The sequence below is a fragment of the Theobroma cacao genome, chromosome 7 (genome assembly GCF_000208745.1).
Source record: "Theobroma cacao cultivar B97-61/B2 chromosome 7, Criollo_cocoa_genome_V2, whole genome shotgun sequence".
Taxonomy (NCBI): Eukaryota; Viridiplantae; Streptophyta; class Magnoliopsida; order Malvales; family Malvaceae; genus Theobroma; species Theobroma cacao.
Genome location: NC_030856.1, coordinates 7,787,617 through 7,808,805, shown reverse-complemented (window position 1 = coordinate 7,808,805; position 21,189 = coordinate 7,787,617). Strand labels below are relative to the sequence as shown.

The window sequence follows — 21,189 nt, the reverse complement described above, 5'->3', positions numbered from 1 at the left end:
AGAGAGAGATTCAATGTATAATTCAATAAATTACAATCTTTGTTGACATTGAGAAAGATTATTCCCTCAAATTAATCTTATGTTTACAAGTAAAGTTTAGTTTAGTTATTATTATTTTTTTGAGGGTTAAGGTTTGAAGTTTAAATTTATTATCTTTTTCGAGATTTTTTTGTGATTAATTATGAATTACAATTTTAAAAGTAATTCTAAAATATTGTATTTGAGTATTTAATTTATTGGTTAGTGAAGGATTAAATCTATTATTTGAAAAATTAGGAAAATATGGAAATTCCATGAAAAAGAAAAAGAAAATACAGTTTCATAATCATCAACGGAAATGTCATCACACTCCCGAGACCAATAGATTTGCCCAAAGCCGCCAATGGCGGGCCCAATTATCTTCAATAATAGGACACTTAAAAAGTGGGTCCTACAGAAGGTCCAAATCTTCATCCACTGCTGACATGGCAAATTCTCACAAGTCAATAAACGTTGCCGTGTCATGAAGATTCCATAGACTTCACCGCACCCTCCTTTTAGGTGAATACCCATTTTTATCCCTTAAGGTTTGTTAAATACCAATTTCGTTCCTATAATTTAAAACCTTACAATTAAGTCCTATTGATCTGCATTAGAAATTAAAAAAATCTATATTTTTAAACTTTTATACGAGATTACACGTGTTGTGAGTTCCCATATGGTCAAGTGAGGATTTTGAATTTCAATCTCAAGGTAAAATATTATTTTATTAAAAATATTTATATTTTTTTTGAAAAGATATTGAAAAATTTTAAAATTTTAAATTATATAATCAAACAAATAACATACGTGATCACATGAATGAATAGGAAATTTCATCATTTTAAAATAGTTATTAATATATTCTAAAGAAATATTATATTTAAGATTCAAATTAAATAAAAATTGAGATCATTACTCAACAAGAACAAGAGTTTAGAGACTAATCCCAATTCCTAACCTCCAATAAATGAAAAAAAAAGTTTAAACATTTTATTTTAGAGATGTATACTACAATTTGAATCTTAAGAGGATGAGTTCGAAGCTCATATTTGAATTAAAAAAATAGATAACAAATTACTCATGAAAATATTTAGATATTAGATTCAATTTCTTTGTACACTAATTTGACTTTTAAAAAATTAAAATTTTCGCTTCTCAATATTTGAACATTGAGATTTCCGAATTGAGGACTCAAACAGTAGACTCTCAAAGGCTTAATTATTACTCGAACCGGATTATAAAATATAGGATAATGTAAGATATTTAATGATAAGATTCTCAAGGGCTTAATTGGTAGAGTCATTAAAGTTATAAGGATAAATGTAAAATTTGCTAAAATGGAGGATAAATTATTGGCAGTCCCCCCCCAAAAGGAAAAAAGTTAGAAAGATTGAATAAAGAAACTCACGAACGAGGAACATGACAGCCAACCACCAATCACAATCGATTCACGATTGCTCTCTTTTTATTGAGATTATTAATATTATATTATATTATTTATTTATTTACCCAATCATCATCAAATCATCATTTTCCTCCTTTCTTTTTTTCCTTTCATAATTTAATTTAATTCACCGGAAAAACTGCAGGGCCTTTTTCACCGGAGAACGTTTCCATCTCCTTCTCCCTCTCTTCTTTAAAGAAGCTTTGACTTCAATTTCAATGAACAACAACACTACGAGAGTTTGTTCTGAAAATATATAAAAGGAGCAAACTTTTGTGTTTCCCCTGTTTTTTTTGGGCTTTGAAAATTGTGAGCTTTTGGGCTTTAGAAGAAAAGCAGAATGGGCTGTGCTGGATCGACGCCGGCCAAGGGAGACGGTCAGGCTTTTGACTTTAGTGTTTTCTCTTCTTCTGTTTGCGGAATTTCTGTTTGGTTCCTGGGAAAATCGTAGGGAAAATTGGAAGCTTATGGAACAATGGCAACATATTTGAATTGTTTCAACTTAAGAAAAACGTTGAGCTAAGATAGTCAAATGGTAGATTGACTAGCAAAAGTTTCCGATATCTTCTAAGCAACTAAAAGGCAGCCGCTTGAATTTCGTTTATTTTTTTTTATTTTTGTCCAATTTTTAGTTTTTTTTATTGCGTTGAATGTTAGAGATTATCAGCATTTTTCGTTATTCAATTATGTGATTAAATTGTTCTTCTTTAACGAATTGTCAAAAATAAATAAATAAATAAATAAAGAAAAAAGTGGCTGGTCAGTTGAAAAGGATTTGCTAAATTTAGGATGAAGATTTGAATCTTTACTTACTAGCTTGCAATTAGTAGTCATTTGCTTTTGAACTGTTTTGTTGATTTACTTTTCAATGAAGAAAAATGGCATTTTAGGAGTTGCAACAATATTTATTTATTTATTTATATATATGCTTTTGTCTTGAAATTTAATGAAAACAAAAGGACTAATCCCTCGGCTGCATGAAATCGGCTATAAATTCATTCATGTAATGGGTATTTTAATGGATCTTAGCACAATTCATATATGACATTTTCATTATAACACCGTGAAGTTTGAGCTCCAAGCATGCTATATTCAAAAGAGGTAGTATTTGAGTATTTGGGTTGTTAGTTTCTTTTCACCTTGTGCTAACTAACTCCTGGTAAAAGTGCAGTATGAACTCATGCTTTTAGATTCACAGTCGAATATTATATGTACTATAGTCTAAAAGTAATACAGTTAACTTTTTTGGCTTCAACAGGGAATGTGAAAAAGATCAGGAAGCCAAAACCCTGGAAACACCCTCAGCCAATTACAAAGTCTCAACTTGTGCAGATGCGTGAAGAGTTTTGGGACACTGCTCCTCATTATGGTGGCAGGAAAGGTAGTTACCTATGACTTATAATCACCAAGGATTTTGTTAATCTAAATCAACTGTTAGGTTAACATGGATAAGATTGTGAATATTTGTATGTAGATGTTCCCAATTTTGTTTGTGAGAAGAAATTTTGTTGATCTTGAGTTGGCCATATCAAAAGCGTTTCTTCTCTCTATGAGTTAGTCTAATAATGGCAGCTAACACCACCAATATGCAGACCTAGTCATGTGGTGAATCCTTTTTTATGGAAAACTGAATCAGACTGAGTTGATCTATTTCAAATTTTGGTTGGTTCTGAAGTTAGACCTAGAACTATAAAAATGAAATGGTTGTACTTAGATACTCGGATTCATGTAGGAAGGTATTTTCATGTTAATCAGTTAAGTTCCACATCCCCTGTGCAATATAAAATTAGGATCTTGGATTATGCGTGTAAATTACTTAAGCATGCATACGGATTAACTGAAAATGGTAAGTGTAAACTAGCCAGCCCAACTCTTTCACTGATCAGACTAATTAAAGTTTTATAGCTCAAAAAGAAAAGAAAAGAAAAACTGACACAGGCATGAATGTAGAGTTGGCTTTAGGTTCCCCTTAGCAATCTCCTTGTGAATGATGATAACTAAGGACATTGCTGACAGGATGGCTTTAGGTTTAATTTTTTACAATGTGAAATTTAGATCAGCCTTAAAACACGTTGACAGTCTACCCACAACTTGAATTCTGAGATGGCTGACCTACACATTGCTGATGACTTAGATTTAATGTTTGATTGACCAGAGTAAAGTTACTAATGAGAACTAAAGGTTTCATTAGAAGGTTCTCCATGGACATGACTGTCAAATTAAACATTGATATTTAGGAGTTTTAATAACAGTATTTAACGCCACTTAAATACAAAGACAGGCCAAGTTGTACTGAGTAAAAGATGATCACTGTTTTATGACACCTATGATTTAGGAGAATAGCCATTTTAGCTACACTTATTTTAATCAAAATCACGTCTCACTGAAAGCCTACAATGATTTTTGCAAATCACTAGATTAAGCCTACAAACTCTTAATACTTAGTGCCAGTAGTTGGCACTTTAGAATTCGAATACTGAATAGTAATATGGTTGTAAGATGAACCAAGGGTGGGAAAGAGAGAAACAGAAATTACATGACTATCAAAGAGGAAAAAGAACCAGAGGAACATAGGATAGAATTAGAAGAAATGAGGGACGGAAAAGAGAGAACCAAGGGGTAGACATCAATACTCGAGTCTCAGTAACTCAAAGCTGAATGAAAAATAACCAACCAAATTATATAAATACAAGGCATAAAACTTCAACATAATTCCAAGTTCCAAATATATCACCAAGGTGGTTCTGCATCAAAGATTCAGTTGAAGATTATATTTCTAACTTTTTTTTTTGAAGAGTGAAGGTTATATTTCTAACTTGAGGTGGTATATAAAACCATTTTTTGTCTATGATATAGAAGTCTGGTCTTGACAAGAAATCCATTACATTGTATAAGTGCAATCTAGTTTTACTGTAGAATAGAACATTAGAAGTAACTGATTGAAACTAAATTGAACAAGTATGGTTTTCTTGATAGCCTTCTACTTCCAATATAACTTTTTCCTTTGACTCTGCATACATGAAAATAAATTGGTTATTTTTGGCATGGACCTGAAATGTACTTCAACTTCCTGGACACTAGAGATCTGGGATGCACTTCGAGCTGCTGCTGAAGCTGATCTAACCCTTGCTCAAGCTATTGTGGACAGTGCAGGGGTCATAGTGCAAAACGCTGATTTAACCATCTGCTATGATGAAAGAGGTAAAAAACCTTTGCTGCATCAGATTTTGATGACTATTTGAGCCTCCTTTTAATAGCGCCAAGATTCAACCTCCCAGGAAATAATTAGGACTCTGTTTGGTTTAAGAAAAGACAGGCTTTTTATGTTTTCATTTTATTTTATCTTTCTAATTTCAAGGTATATATTTGCTTTGTCTGATCAAGTACATTCAAGTGTTAGGTGGATGAAAAATTAAACAAAAGATTTAGGTAAAATTGTAACATTTAATTATATATTATTTGTCTTAAGAGCCTGTTTGGTCTGATTTTTTTTTAACTTAAAAGCTATTATGAAGCTCTTATGAAAAATAATAGCTTTTAAAATTCAGCTAAAGATGTTTGGTAAATTTCTTTTTATAAGTTTTTTTTTATAAGTTATAATTTTTGTTAAAATTATCATAGAAGGTATTTTTTTTTTGAAAGGGTANTAATAGTTGTAATTATTTTTAATAAATGAGGATATTTTTTGAACAAAAATAAAAATTCTCTTACATTTTTAAAAGAAGAGAAGAAAAAGCTCCTCCTTGGAGCTTTTTTTTAAGCTCTTATTTTAAAAATTTTGTTCTTGAAAAAAAAGCTACTTTTTTTTTTAGAGCTTCTCAAAAAATCATATTTGACCTGACTTTTACTTTTAAGAGGTAGATAAGCTGAAAAAAAGCTAGGCCAAACATGCACTAAATTGAATATTTGTGTATATCAAATTAAGTTGATCTTTACTCAATGATGTATATGTATATGATACATATTGAGAACATTAATAGCAGTTATATAATACATATTGACAAAATACAATACCAAATACGTATTCATTGTTTTTACGTTTAGAAATAGTTTTTCATTTTGATATATAAAACACATGGTCAATAAATTGGAAAATAGAAAATGAAAAATGTTTTTTAAAGCCAAACACACAAGTTTTAGTAGGGTGATGTTGATGCCACTGAATTTCTAACAAATTTAGAACTAAAACTGGTGCTATCTAGTATGGAATGGTGTATTTCCAGTAATTTATTGCAAATAATTTAACTTAGAAAGTGTTGCTTTCTCTGGCTTGAGAAATTCCTGCTAACATGCCTTATACGAACTCTTGTTTGCAGGTGCTAAGTATGAACTACCAAAGTATGTTTTGAGTGAGCCGACCAACTTAATCCGAGATAGTTGAAAATAGAGAGAATTCTGAGTGCTGTGTGTGCAAGAATGAATGTAAATCATGTATATTATGCTCTCATGTTCTTTGGAAACACTTGATAAACTCAGTGCCGGCATTTATGCCTTTTTGGTTTTTTTCCAACTTTTATGTTTGACCATGGACATTCACTAGGTTGCTGTAAGTTTCTTTGATGAATCGATCAAGGGCATAAAACATTGGTTTTGAATTTGGTAAGTTGTCTCAGTTTTTCTCTGGGCTTGCTAGGCAAAGGTTATTTGTCAGGCTGTTATGTGGGGATAATTGTTGTTTGAACTTTGATCCTTGTCCCAACTTGAAGATTCTATATATATATTTCCATGAATAGAATAGTTGTTGACTGAATTATTTTACCCAAAGCCAAGCAGATAGCATACAAAACCAATATGATTCTGGTTTTCCAAAGTAAAACTAAAATAACTGAGTTGAATCAGAGTATGCATTGGCATGATATCTCATCCTGGAGCAGCATCTGACCTGATGATTCTAAAGTTCGATGAATCGAACTCGAAAGATTCCCTTTTGAAACTAGCAGATTACTTGAACAATGCCAGCAAATTCTCATAACCAGAAGATGAAGGTGCAAATTGAGAAATATAACTTCATAAAAGTCCATGAGAATATACATGAACATATACTGATGTCTGTTAAAGCAACCTTTCATTACTGCAAAGCTCATACAAAATGGGAAGAAAAAGCAAAGCCGCTTGGCATCAATCTGATCAAACCCTTTTGAAGAACGATAGAATGTTCCCTTGCTTAGGATCCTTTGCATTTCCAGCTTTCTTGTTTCCAGCTTTACCTCCTGGATTAGATGGTGCAGTGTTTCCAAGTGCAGGAGACTTCTTGGCTGCAGGAGGCCTGCATCAACAAATCAAATAGTTAGATGGCACTGATGCCCTAGCTACTAATTTTCTACTAAAACAGAAAAATTAAAATAAAAGATCTAAATAATTGGCACAAACATTGGCCTCAGTGACATGCACATAGCTTAGAAACCTATCAATGTTTCAATAGCTTGTAGGCATGAAACACAAGCACCCAAAATATTTAGGTCATTGCAGTAAGGAGCTATATACAACTTCCCCCTTTCTCTCTCTCTTTTCTTCCCTCCTTACAGTTAGGGTACACAATTTTAGAGGATTACCATCCACTTCAAGATGTGTGTTAACTATGAATATCCTCAAAAGTTAAAAGTGCAACACAAATCCCACTCTGCCCTACTGTCCTCTTTTGTTATTCTGGTGACAATTGTTAACCCTCCCTCATAGGACCTAGTATTTTAGCAAATAACTGTTGGGCTTTCGTTTTACTCATGCCTGGCAGGAGGAAAGAGAGAAGAACGAAAGGTTATACAGGTAATGGGTTATCCAAAGTGAGAATCCTGAAAAAAATAAATTCATATTTTGGCATGGTGAGTTTCAAATAACTAGGATGCCAACTGAATTACCATAAAAATCAAAAGCAGAATGTACTAATATTATAATGACAAAGAGAGCACATTATACAAGAATATAGAAGGCATTTCTTTTTCTCTCATTTAGAGGGATTTTATAAGAGATAAATTTTTACTTATAATTTTTATTTTTGTCCTTTTCCTGAGTGCAGCAGCAGAGAATTAGGTATCCTGGAATCATTTTCCAGGCATAGGAATCAGTACAACTAAACAGAGTGTTTATAGCAGGCAAAAACAAATAAACCAAACAGCTGGCCATTTCTCAGACACGAAAGTGTTTCGTTAGACATGGTAAGCAACTGTGAAAGTGCACTTCTGCTGGGAAAAATGAGTAACTAGCAAAAATCAATGAAGAGAAAATAGCATTAACCTGTTATTAGTATTTGTGACAGTATTGTTGTCAGCATTGGGTGTTCCACTTCCAACTTTCCTGGGCATGTCACTTTCAACTTTCACCTCTGTCTCCTCACCTTCCCAGACTACCTCAGTTACTAATATTAACAAAAATGGGAGAAAAATATTAATATGAGAAGATAGAATCTGTTGAATTTAGCACTACGAACACTGTTTGCTCCAATTTAGTGCATTAAGGATGCATATGCACGAACACCAATGTCCACATCTCTCATAGAAAGCAAGATGGATAAAAATATTCAATTATAGGTTTCCAGTGGTCAAGTTTAAATTTGGAGTATCCATAAAAAAATTAATTGGATGAGTAAAACTGTAGGCATTGGAGGAACTTCACAAGAGCATACCTCTAGCATGAAGTAAGAAATGTTGCATGATGACAGATAAAAAAGTAAGAAATGTTGCATGATGACAGATAAAAAAGTAAATATAAACCAAGATTAAACTTTGTCTTCAGTATTTCAAATCCCAATTGACCTAAGAAAGAGCAGGTGACAAAATTTTCAAAATTGGATGATTCACTGACAAAGAAAACAAAGCACTCTTAGAGAGAGGCTAGGTATTGGATTTACCTTCTCTTCCTCGGTCATCAATTCGTGTCTTCATCACTTTTCTCCTTTTAGGTGAATTTGGAGCGGCATCAATCACTTTATCCTTCGCATCAGTTTCAGGAAGCTGGTTTTCAACCTTAACCAAAGAGGAATGTCCACCAGTTGTGCTTTTGCTTGAGCTTTTGGGTTCTCTATTAGTAGTTTTCTCTTCCTTGACCTTTATTTCATCTTTTTTTGGCTCGTCTACAATCAAATTGGGTATCTTTGGAACCAAAGTTTTAGAATTTTGTTCAGAATCAAAAGATGATTTCCCTTTAGGGGGATCAGGTGAAGCTAGATTGACAGCATCTTCATACTCATCCTCATCTGAGAAATCAAAAACTACCCTCCGTTTTCTATTGCCTTCACCATTAGAAGCTCTCCTAAAATTAACATCTTGAGCACCATCGTCACTGTTCTCATCCTCTACTGCTTCACGAGCACAAATTTGTGCATCTGCACTCACTAATAATTAAAAACAAATTATAGAAACAAGATAAAGAGTCAGCTAAGAATATAAAAACCATGTTGTAGAAATGAAAAAAATCAAATATCAGAACCATCTAAGTAATGTGAGCCATAGATTTGTTGAATATAAGTTTACTTTTCAATTTATATATAAAAAAAATGATATACCAAGGTAACTCTAGAAACAAATCAAATGGAAACAAACCATTGCGATTTTGGATGGAATCACTATCATCTGCCGGCACACAACTAGGCTTCGGTTTTGTAGATGCACGACCCCATAAATTTGCTAATGAACCTCCACTTGCAGTGGAGCTTTTATCATTCTGGTCTTTCTTTTTATTAGAAGACAAGGAAGAAATTTGTTCTTTATCAGCAGAAGGCTTGCTGGCCGGATCATGGACTCCTATGTCAGTACTGTTGCTTTTAACATCTTTTACCACACTGGGAGGCTGCTGAGCAACTTTTAAGCTTGATTGCTGAACTTTATTTTGTTGAGATGGTAAAGCTGCATTGTTTTGAGCAGAATTATGTTTGGGCGGTCCTGAGATTCCTACACTCTTTGGCTGTACAGCTGCAACCCTTACGGAAGTTCCATTGACGTTGCGTTTGACAAATGAAGTTAATATCCCACAGAACCTGATGAAAACATTAAGGACATGTACACATTACTCAGAGTTTTCTATATGTTTATCTGATTAAGAAACTAGCATGTGAAATTCCGGCAAGAGTTTATCCAGAGAATGAGTAGACTTATATCATGAACCCAGCCCCCCAACCCCAGAAAAAAAAAAGGCCTTTTTTTTTCCTTACTATGAAGGACCTACCAACACAACATGAAATCTATTTCTGTTCCTGTGCTGCAACGATCACTTTATAGAAGGATACCTGTTATCTCTCAAGCAATTATCTGCTGTGGTGGGCTGCTTGAAGAGCTCTTCAGCTTGTATAAATTCAGTATTCCAAAGTGCAGCTGGGTCCTTTGGGATGCAAGCTTGCACACTGTACACATGAACTCTGCAATTGCCATCATATTCTTGCTTGGCTTCTGCAAGAAAGTTAGGAAAGAGAATTGCCGTTAATCTCTGTTACCTATTTTTAATAGCTAAACAACATAAATACAATTATGGCAAAACAGTTAGAGATAGATAAGATACTCAAAACCACCAAACACATCTTAAAAAGTTAGTGTACTCAGCTGTATTAAGTCTATTCAGATGGAGAAGTCGTTGGGTTGATTTAATGCACAAACTGGAGAGCATTGCACATATTTCAATAACTTATAGTGAAAAATCCAGAAATGAGAACCCATAAGATAACTTCCTAAGTAAAAAGAAACTGATAAAGAGGAAACTTTAGCAGCAATATTGAAAATTTGGAAGTTAAAATAGATTAAAAAGGCAATCTCTCTCATTCATTGTATATAATTGCATTTAAATTTCCATTGTACAATTTTAAATCCCCCTTTGTGAGTCTTAATTATAAAAAAGTAAAAACAGGTCAGTCAGTCAACTGAATAAGGATTTCTCATAAAATATATTACAAGTTAGCATTCTAGCTACAATGGAGATCCACAGATCAATGAACTTCCGTCTAATTTACCATGAATATTCTATTATGCATAGGTCATCCATCCCAAGAATGGTCCTGCCTGCTGTACACAAGCACAGGTGTGAAGTTGTATATACCCTTAACCGTAAAAATATAAAAATAAGTGGAAAGATGAAATTGTCATGGAAAGTCTAACCTGCAAGTTTAGGCCCTGACACAAGCTGTATATGATAGTTTGATGGAGTGTTCTTCAACCAGCCAGACAAACTATATACAACTTCTAACCCACTTCCATGTTTCTCAACAAACTCAGCAAGCAATCTAAGTACATGTACAATTATCAGTAAGTTGTTATATATTATCTCTGTATGTGTCTGTGAATGCACATGGCTATATACATGAAAACAAACTTTAACTACATTCTTGGCAGGGAATTCTTACCTTTTCGCTACATTAGATGACACCAGAAAATTACGACTCAGCCACTTGTAGGACACCTGAAAAGAAAAACCATTTTGAACAATGAGAACTTTATACAAAGTCCGAGCCTTGAATGATATTTCTAGCTTATAACTCGAAAAGAAAAGCAATTTCTTTGAGCATAAAAATCAGGAAGATAATACAAGGGCAGGCAAATTGTTATCCTGTTCTGACATCATTTTTATCAAAAACATCATTCAAGCTGCTAAAGACTGAAAATTTTGTACTAAAAACTTTATACTACACAATTCCACCTTGAAAGAGAATTATTGCATTATAAAAATCGTAAATTTCATTTTTGACAAAAAAAAAGAAGAAACAAAACATTAAGAGGGTAGAGAGGAATAAATTATCCCTCTAGTTTACTAAGTAATAAAAAAGAGGCTCCATTGTAGCCACTACCCAGAAATCAATTTATCAATAAAATCAGTAAAAAGCAAGAAAATTGGACAGAACCCATGAAGATTAAGACCATGAACTAAAAGCAAAAATTCAAATTAGCAGAAGAAAAAGAGAAAAATAAACAGAAACCAGAAAAAAATAGAAGAATTAAGTCAATATCTAAATTCAAATAAAATCCAACATAAATAAAACTTACTACTTGAAGTTTATCGGAGACGAGAGCTTGGATCTCTTCGAGAATACCTAGGGTTTCAATTTGGGACATTGTCCTTATTTTGGGAAGGGTTTTGAAGTCAGCTTTGGGAGATTTTCCCTCTACGAAGGACACTGACTTTCCCGCCATTCCATATGGGTACGGGGGACTATATAAAGGGCTAGGGGAATAGGGATGGACGAATGGCTGTTGTTCGCACGTGACGATTGGGGTTTGCACGTGACTATGGAGGACCAAATTGGACACAATGGGCTCATGACTCTGGATTGTAGGCCTTGGGCTAAGTGTGAAAGTTTTAATGGGGCCTAGGCTATTGATTCTGGTGGACCCACTTTGTTACTTAATGGACCTTTTTTGGGTTCAAAGTAGAGTTTTTGGAATTTCTTTTTAAATATTACTTTTCTTAATCAATATGTCAAAATAAACTTTTATAAATCATGGGAAGGAAGGGAAAAAAAACCAAGTTTGAGGTACTTTAATCTGAATTTGATTATTTGATAGGGTATCCGAATCTTATAAATATCTGATTAAATTTTTAATTACTGTCCGATCTTATATCTTAATATTTTATGTATTATCTACTCGATTAAATACTTAATTAAAATAAATTTAAAATCAATTTTTATGTATAGTTTCACTGAAAATTGATTTAGCAAATTAAAATTAATTCATAAAAAATAAATTAAGTTTAAAATCATATTTATAATAATTAATTAATTTTAATATTACACTAATTATAAAAATTTACAAACAAAAAATAATATATATATATTCAAACCCGTGATAGGTAATGGTTTTACTATCCAAACCTTATCGTAATCTTGAATAATACAAGATATACGATTATAAGGTATCCTTGGAAGATTCAAATATGAAAGAAAATGTATTCACTTATCATTGAATTAAATGTTCAAGTACCTATTAAAATAGACACATTTACTGTAACATGTATAATAGTATTTTCAATCTTGCTAAAAAAAATACTAATCATCAATACTGACAGAAATAGCAAGAGATTGGATTTTATTTCTCATTCTTACTTTCTCAAGTTTGTAGTCAAGCATCTTAGTGGGACTGTTTGAAAACATGTGATTTGTAGAATTTTCTGTCTTTTTTTTAGTGCTCCCTCTTGATTGTTGTTATCTTTTCTGTTCTCCTTTTTCTTTTTTGGATAATAAAATAAATAAATAGATAAGCATGTGATATTAGCCACTGAATGTATAGACTTCCTCACTTAGTGAAGAGGAAAACTGAAACATAAGGTGGCAGCAGTACATGTAGCTTATGAATATGTTATATGCTGACTGATGACAATAATTCAATATCCCTTCAAGTCTGATAAAAGATTGTTCCTGAGCACAGCTTGATATTAAGACATGAAGGGAACATTCAGATTCAGAACTCAGAACAGGTGGCCCAAAACACTTACATAAGAACAATGTATATATATTTCTACACAACATATCTGTAACATCTGATACCGGCGCAACCCTTTCAAATTCGAGGTTGAAGCTGTGTAAAGATGTAGACCTCATCGAATCCCTTCCTGCAGTCAAATACAAGGAACACGTTGGTAGCCTTACAATCAAATATGAAGCTGTTAATAGTCTCATAAGGATAGTATCAGCTTACCCAGCCTTCCCACAGTAGGTAGGGCTATAATTATAAATGAGGTTATCAAGCACTTTTCGAGGAGGTGGCCTGTTTAGTGACTTCCTAGCCTCACTGCACCAGAAAAATGATAATAACTCAATTGCAAACAAATAATGTAGTACTACAAGTAGTAGTCAAAAATACTCACTACCAAGACTTGATTTAGCTTCTTAGATTTGCATTTACTACTCCACAATGGCTTGGTATCTTTTAAATCAGCTGGTTTGTACCTAATTTAGAAATACACTTCTTTTTGTCCTTTCATCATTCTTATATTCAAAAATCCATTGGATTTTCTTTTTTGGCCAGAATATTACTTGCAGTCTTGCCCGTTGAAAATTGAGGTTCACCTATTTTCTTTCCTTTTCTTTCATAATAAACAATTTACTTCTTATACCTTATTAAACTAAATTTCATCAAATTTTCCTTTGAATATTTCTTCCATACGTATGCCATAGCATGAAGCAGAGCATATCCACATAGGAACAATTACACAACACTCTATGACGTGTGTGAAGTGCAAGATTTTGCCTCACTCCATCGAGTCATATATTAAATTTACTGCTCACTGCATTGAAAGAATATAGAGAACAAACTATTAATTTCTCCTGTTGTTAACATTCCTAACCTGATTAAAAAGTTAGCAACATGTTGGGTCACTTGAATGGCATCTTCGGAGTGTGGAATCATTGTTGAGCCCCATTCAAAAGCATTTTTCTGCAAGTTATGTGGTCAGGCTATTCAGCTTGAAATGGAGTAATATTGCTAGATCAAAGTATAAAGCAATAAATTTGCAAACAAAGTCAAATGACCAAGAGAAACATGGGCAGGAGAAACAACAAAAGTTATAAGAAGAAAAAGGAGACACTGATTCTTTATAATGGGTCATACATTTGACTATTATTTTACAAGAAAAATTATGTGGAAGTCAAAATCTCATGCCAAAATTGAGTACATGGCAGAAATTACTCAAACCAACTGCAGCATTTGCTCCTATGAGGAAAAGTTGAAATAAAACAATTATACTAAATAAAACATCCCAAGTACCCTGCTGAAGCATGCTCCAAAAACACATTCTTACCCTGATTGCATCCTTCAAGAGATTTTAGATGTGAATATAGTAGTATGCTTTTCATTGAATAAAGAGGCACCTCCAAAGTGAACTCCATTCCTTTACCAAATACATGCATGCAGTCATCAAAGCAAGTAACGAATAGTACTTCACCTATAAAGGAAAATTTAATCCAATTTGCCGTTGTGTCTCCAATAACTCCCACATGGTTTTTCCATGAGTAAAAAATTATGTTTTTTGGATAACTGGTGAGCAAACAAATTAGAGAGAGTGTTTCTGTACTAATTGGTGTAGACTGAGTATATGCATTTTCATTATTTACTACCTTGTAGATCAGGGAAGCAACAAAAAGAGACTCTCAAGGGGAAAACTAGTCGCTTGAGCTCACACTGGACAGCTATTAATATTCTTTAGTATGGGATAAAAACCGTTAAGATGAAACAGAAGGTTGCCACAAGGGAGGGGAATAAAGAATATCATCATTTCTATAAATTCAAAGAATACGAAAAATATTCCTACTAAGCAAACTTAGGAGGTTTCTGGAAGATTCAATCATCCAGTGGAAACAACTATTGTAATCTTTGATTGAGTATTTATGTGTCAAACAAACATAAAGAAAGGAAGGCTCATAGGAAGTTGTTGGACAGGCTTTTCAAAAATATACAAGTAAACTTTAGTTTTCAGCAGTCATGGTTTGTACTCAAGTGTGTCAACATTAGAGATAATTTCTTTTTGAAATAAATTTCATCCATTTATCAGACCTCTTTCCTTTGAAGTTACATCCAGCAAAGCAACATTTAATGGTAAACTATCTAACAGAAAACCATGAATTTTGGGAGGCATAAACATGAAGCTAGATGATCGGAAAGCATATTAAAAAAAGTACCTCTGGATGCCACTGGAAGGCAGTAACAGGATACCCATGCGCTTGTACTGTGGAGACATAGACCTGTTATTAACACTTTTACAGAAATAAGGATTCTTAAAGCAACCATAAAAAGTAAAGAGATAAATCAAGTTAGACAAGTCCTATGGCATAGTAAACACCAGCAACTGATAGTAAAGTTCAGTACCTCGTTATTATCATCTGTGCTTGTTGTTAAAATCTTGAAGAAGCTGGATAGATTTGGATTATTCCGAAGTCTCTCTGGTGAAATGCCATACTGTTACAACATAACGAGACATTGGTTTAGACATTGATAATTAGCTTGTAGATCTAAGCATAACACTGACAATGTGCCAGTAGAGAGGGGGGCAGAGGTTCTCTTTATGCGCATTCATCAATGGCAGCCATTTTTCAATCGAAATTCATTATCTTTAAAGCTGAACAACTAAAGTCCCATTGCTTGTCCTTGTGCTCCTTTCTTTTTCCCTCTCTAAATTGTATTAGCATCTTTTTTCTTTCTTAGGCCTCTACTCTTAGCTAGCTATTCCCTGAAGGACATCTTGTCCTTTGATTTTTCTGCTATTTTACCTACCAAGAAAGAGGTGGACATGCCTGAAACCCCAGCAAATTTTTTCCTTCAAGGAAATCAAATTAAAGATTAAGAAAACAAAAGGCATGAACAAATTAGTTTGTAAAGTTATAATTTAAAATTCATTTCATCTCTCATATATGCTAATATGCATAAGATGTCAAGTAGGAAGCTGTTAAAATTGCCAATTAGAGGAAACCAGGCAACCAGGAACAGAATCAAATAAGAAAATATTGATTAGAAAACATCAAAATAAATTTGAATGTAGATGCTTGATTATTAGTTTTCGCTTTTAGCAATTAACCATGAAGGCCATGTTAGAGAAGAAAAAACTAAAAATAATACATTGTATGAATAATTTAAACAATAAAAAAAAAAGGAGCCCTGAAACTCACATGATGGTTTTGCATGACTAGGCAATCTGCACCTAGCTTTTTCAGCAAATCTGGCGGAAATCTGTAAAAAGAATGTAAATTTCAAGCTGTAAAGCTGTGATCAATGAGATTAACATATTAACATATAATTACACCAACTATAAGAAATTACATAAGCTCTCATCAAAATAGATCTCAGTCAGGTTGGGCTAAAATAGAAAGTTTGGAACAATCCCTATCTTTTTAGTCATTCAAAATGTAATAGCAATTAACTCGTACCAAATAACAAATTATTGGCTGAAAATCACCTCATATCCACCCAATGATTGAAAGGTTGAATATCATAAACATATATACCAACAACAAGCATAAAACCCTCTAATGCAAAGACAACAGGATATTATTGTAGCTATTGTTATTTATCAATAAGTGCTTAAAAGTTTATTATTAGCTTTCATAGCTATTGTTATTCATCAAAGGTGTGAACCTGAAGTTCAAAAAAGGATATACTCAAAATCTATTTCAAAACTAGCCTAGTAGGCTAAGGACATCAGATTCAATGTTACTAACCAGGCAACTAAAGAAGCACACATTTATTCTCTTCCTAACAAGGTTTTAATAGTGCTAGTGGTGCTTGACTACAAGGTTCAGCATTGGCTGGTACTGGCACCATCTTATTGCCATGTGTCTCACGGTCTAAGCCTAACATAACAAGGACAAAAGCGGCAGGCCCATAGCCTTAACATGAAATTGCTAGACCATTCAGACAGAGTGTTAAACGCATATGTACAATTAAACTCTTTGCCTTCTTAGCAATGCAAATGCATTGGCCTTTATTGCATCCACAGTTTAACTGTTTTGAACTTTCCTATTGAGCATCTAATGACTACCAGCAAAACACATTAGGAATCACAAATATTTTACCCAGTTAGGATAATTATATATGATATGTAGCATTGATATGATAAAAAGTAATGACACCAAAACAAAACAATATGAATGGACCTTGAATGATAAATTTTCTTTCGTACCTTTGAAATACTGTTCCTTCGATATTAATGTTTTTCACAAATTGGAGACTAGATGCCTGATCTGCTGCACTAAATGATTCAAGAATATTTCTGTCCTATCATCAAGAAGAAAAAGTTGATGTCTTGATTAAATTAAGACTTTGTTAAATTGTTTACAATTTAACCAAAAAAAATCCCAAACTAAAATAGTTTGTCTGACAAAGTAGACATGGCTAGCATTAAGCTAATTTATAATGAAGTGATTGCATAAGAGAGAAATAGTTAACCATAGGGCCGAAGATAATAAAGTGATGAGATGAGATTCGGATGATTTCAAATCCATTATGAAATACTCAACAAGGTCAACCATTGATTTGGTTGCCACCAAGAAGGTAATCATGAAATCCTAACCGATTAAATACAGCAGTTTTCACAATAAGGTGAACAGGCAAGAGTTGGCCTTGTTTAGACATGTGAGGCTGAGAGTAATCTCTCACAAAAACACATAACAAAGTGCTTAAAATAAAAAAAAAAAACATCTTATTTTGTCATTTTGCCATGATAAATGAATGAATATAAGTACGGCATACCAATTACAACATAGAGAAGCAAGGTTAACTCCATTAAGAAAATCCTTATAAATAATAAAAATCCTAGGAAGAGTAAATTGTTTTTCCCTTTATATAGAAAAAAAAGAGGTAAGATAATGAAAGGGATGCTTACTTCGCTGATAATCATTGTTAAAAGTTCAAAACCCAAGCAAATGGCATACAATGGGAAATGGTCTCTGGCATCATTCTTCTCTAGAACTTTCTGCAAGAAACAGTGAAATGAAGATTTTGTATAAAGTGAAGAATTCTTAGAGTGAGATCATTAATGTGTAGGGGGAACAAGCAACTTGATTTATTTTTCTTTGTAATTAATGCATGGAAATAGAACATTTAACATGAAGAAATAATAACCTCACTTGGTAAAATCAATCTCTTGTCTATATTTGTGTTGATTTCATCTGAATTTTGTTGAAAAAAAAAAATCAACAGGGAAATAAATATGAATTACCTTAAAAATTTTTTGAGCAATCTCATAGTACAAGCCGGCTTTAGCCCACCCTCCTGTAAAAAGCACGCCATTGACTAATTCAAGCTTCTGTAATACAACAGTGATGAGACTTAGCAAGATGACAATTTTTTCCAGAAAAGGAAGACAACAAGAATGCTAAAGCAGGTATCGTAGCATCATACCAGTGTCTAATCATAGCAAACCAAAGCAATAAAATGAAATGCATAGCGATCAACAAGGGAATCAAAATAACTTTTCAAATATTAAGAACCTAGACGATATATCCAGAAGAACATCCACAAAAATGAACCCACCATCCCACCATCCTGACACATTTACAAAATCACAACCCGTATCATTGCTAAAATGGAAAACAATGAGAGAGTGTAATAGGGTGTTGCTAAGAATGCCCCAAGGGCACTTATAAAGTGGAAAATCATCACATTTCACTACATTAAATGTACTAAAAATAAGCAAGTGCCCTTGCACACTCTCTAGCATTTGCCATTATTAACTAAATTGCACATCATGCAAGAGAATCAAGACTAAATGAAGAGTCATAACTAACTAATTTATTAACAAAAACAAGAGAAATTATTAGTATTTATTAATCTAGCAAATTTATTACCATTAGTAAAAGTTATGACCCAAAAATAAGATTTACCAAAAATATATTAATCTTAGCTCATCTTCCAAGACAAAGTGTCTAATTTCTTAAACTTAACTTAAAAGTTAAAACCCCAAAAAACCTAAGTCATAGTTCAGCATTTGTACAGCTGAAATAAACATTCCTTTTCTTTTAAAAAGGAACATATACTAGAGTGTTTACCTCAAAAAGAATCTCCTCAGGCTCATTATAAATAAGAGGGATCACTCGAGCCCCAGCCGCTTCCACGAACTTCACATACGACGCCGCTATATACGACGCGTTCGTATCATTGTTCAGCCTCCCCGACGCGCCGTCCCCCGGATGACTCAGTATCCCGATCACCGGCCGATAATAGAGCTTCGGGTCAAGAGTCGTGCAACTAGAAGCGGAACTCAGTGTTTCAGCGGAGGAGTTGTCTCTGCGTTGACTCGGGAGGAGGAGTGGAGTGGAGGTTTCAGCTTTAGCGAGGGAAAGGTCTTTGGAGAGGTAGAAGAGGATGGGTACAATAAGGTAATTCCACATGTCGGAGGAGGAGGAAGAAGAAGCGGAAGGGGAAGGGACGGCGTCGTTTGGAGGGTCGGAGGAGGAAGAGGGCGAGGAGGGGTTAGAGAGAAAGAGGGAGGGCATTTTGGGGAAGTGACATGGAGAGAGAAAGTTAAGGAAAGGAAAAGGAAACGAAGGATTCTTATAAAGCTTGGTACGGCGCAGAAACGGAGGGAGCTTTTAACCGTTGGCGTGAATATATACTAATTTCTGGTACTGACGGTTAAAGCAGTAACTTAGGGGCTATGGGCTATGGGCCTAGCTACCCTAACTCGATTTAATTTCGAAGTTCAATTTAATTTTGATTTCGAATTCAAAACTCAAATAAAATGTTCAAAAACAAATTAAGTGTGTGAATTAAGTTCAATTATTTACAAAGTCAAGCTTGAATGATTCATGTGCACATTTGATTTATTGGCACCATTGCATATTATTGGGGGCGGCTCAATAACTTTAAAAGTATAAAGTTAAATATTTAAATGAGATTTTTTTATTGAAATTAAAAAAAATTTATTAAAATTTTTAATTCAATAAATTAACTATCACATAAAATAGAGACAATATAATAATATAATATAAATTTTAAATTAAAGTTAAAAAGTTTGTAAATATTAAAATAATAATACCTAATTATTGAATGTTTATTGTAAACAGTAAATGAAGCTTACGGTTTATTATAAAAATAATAATATAACAGACTTTCTGCGTATTTTTTGAAAAAAAATTGAAGGTAAAAGAAGATAAAGCAAATGAAGAAAAAAAAATTTAAAAGTAGATATTATAAATTGAATAAAAAAAGATAATTGGTTTTATATATATGAAAAAGATAATTGTTGGAGATCATTAAATACATATTAGTATTAATTGATTGTAAATAGAGGAAATAGTTGAGAAAAAAAAGCCATTCAAGATCATTAAATATATATTACCATTACTTGATTGGAAATAGGAGAAATAATTGAGAATTAATAGTATTATAAGAATTGAGAAGTGATAAAAAATTTAGATTTATTAAGCACATAATTAAAAAAGTAAAAAAATATATTATTTTATTAATTATCTTGACTTTTACATGAAAAATGAGTTAAATAGTTGAGAATAAATAAGTATGTGAAATGGAGAGAAAATAAATATTTATTAGGCCTAAGAGATAGGTAAATATTTTAATAATTATCTTAATTTTTGTATATTTTTAATATAATTTGGGGCCTAAAACGACCGCTTTGGTGGCTTTACTCTTGAGCCGCCACTACATATTATGCAATGAAAAAATATATAAAATATATAATTTCTTACAGTGTTAAATACTTATGGAAAAAAAAGGATGATTTGTAAAGTTTTTATGTAGAGAATGGTAAAAGAACAAAATATATTTGAAACTTAATTCAAAGATGTATCATATAAGTTCAAAGCTTGCCGCAATCTTAGAATATATATATTTACATATACTTTGAAAATGTCACCTTGAATTTATATACATATATATTTATATTTTCTAGTCATTGTTTTTGGCCTTAGCCTTACATATTGAAGTTTATATGTTAAGCAACATTGCTATGGAAAGTCACGAGTCACGACTATATATATAGTTTTACGATTGTGTTCATTTGAATTTGGATTAATAAAAAGAAAAGGGCTATTTTCAATGTTATATACATCTCTAAGTTGAAGTGAATGGTTTTTCTTGCAATTCAAAGGGAAACCCAAAGTTGTGTTGTTAAATGACTTCAATATGTGCTGCAAAATGTCACCCTCATTTAGGTTTATTTTGCCCTTATCATTTATGTTGTGCAACGTGTTTAATTTGTTGAATAGTCTTAAAATATAATGAAATTCTTATTGAATTGTAATTCGCACTAATACAATTAAATTACTAAATATTTTCTAAAAAACCCAAAAAAAGTGGCAGCAG

General features: G+C 32.8%; 3 protein-coding genes across 4 annotated transcripts; 1 reads left to right on the top strand and 2 right to left on the bottom strand.

Annotated features, from left to right (window-relative positions):
- LOC18594333 (ubiquitin domain-containing protein 1) lies at positions 1,538-6,103 on the top strand. The gene is made up of 4 exons (XM_007021852.2): positions 1,538-1,842; positions 2,724-2,846; positions 4,547-4,666; positions 5,782-6,103. Exons 1-4 carry the CDS (start codon positions 1,806-1,808, stop codon positions 5,844-5,846), a joined length of 345 nt encoding a protein of 114 aa, XP_007021914.2. The 5' UTR covers positions 1,538-1,805; the 3' UTR covers positions 5,847-6,103.
- LOC18594334 lies at positions 6,446-11,560 on the bottom strand. Of its 2 annotated transcripts, none has more exons than XM_007021853.2 (8): positions 11,425-11,560; positions 10,788-10,843; positions 10,543-10,667; positions 9,684-9,843; positions 9,001-9,434; positions 8,310-8,792; positions 7,697-7,817; positions 6,446-6,731 (listed from the first exon to the last, which is right to left on the bottom strand). In XM_007021853.2, exons 1-8 carry the CDS (start codon positions 11,491-11,493, stop codon positions 6,593-6,595), a joined length of 1,587 nt encoding a protein of 528 aa, XP_007021915.2. In that variant the 5' UTR covers positions 11,494-11,560; the 3' UTR covers positions 6,446-6,592. The 2 variants fall into 2 exon arrangements, with proteins under 2 accessions (XP_007021915.2, XP_017980355.1); XM_018124866.1 differs by having other exon boundaries at positions 8,310-8,783.
- LOC18594335 (gamma-glutamyl hydrolase 2) lies at positions 12,631-19,407 on the bottom strand. Its single transcript, XM_007021854.2, has 10 exons — positions 18,915-19,407; positions 18,086-18,172; positions 17,750-17,839; positions 17,048-17,142; positions 16,038-16,098; positions 15,241-15,330; positions 15,054-15,116; positions 13,724-13,812; positions 13,075-13,167; positions 12,631-12,988 (listed from the first exon to the last, which is right to left on the bottom strand). Exons 1-10 carry the CDS (start codon positions 19,359-19,361, stop codon positions 12,937-12,939), a joined length of 1,167 nt encoding a protein of 388 aa, XP_007021916.2. The 5' UTR covers positions 19,362-19,407; the 3' UTR covers positions 12,631-12,936.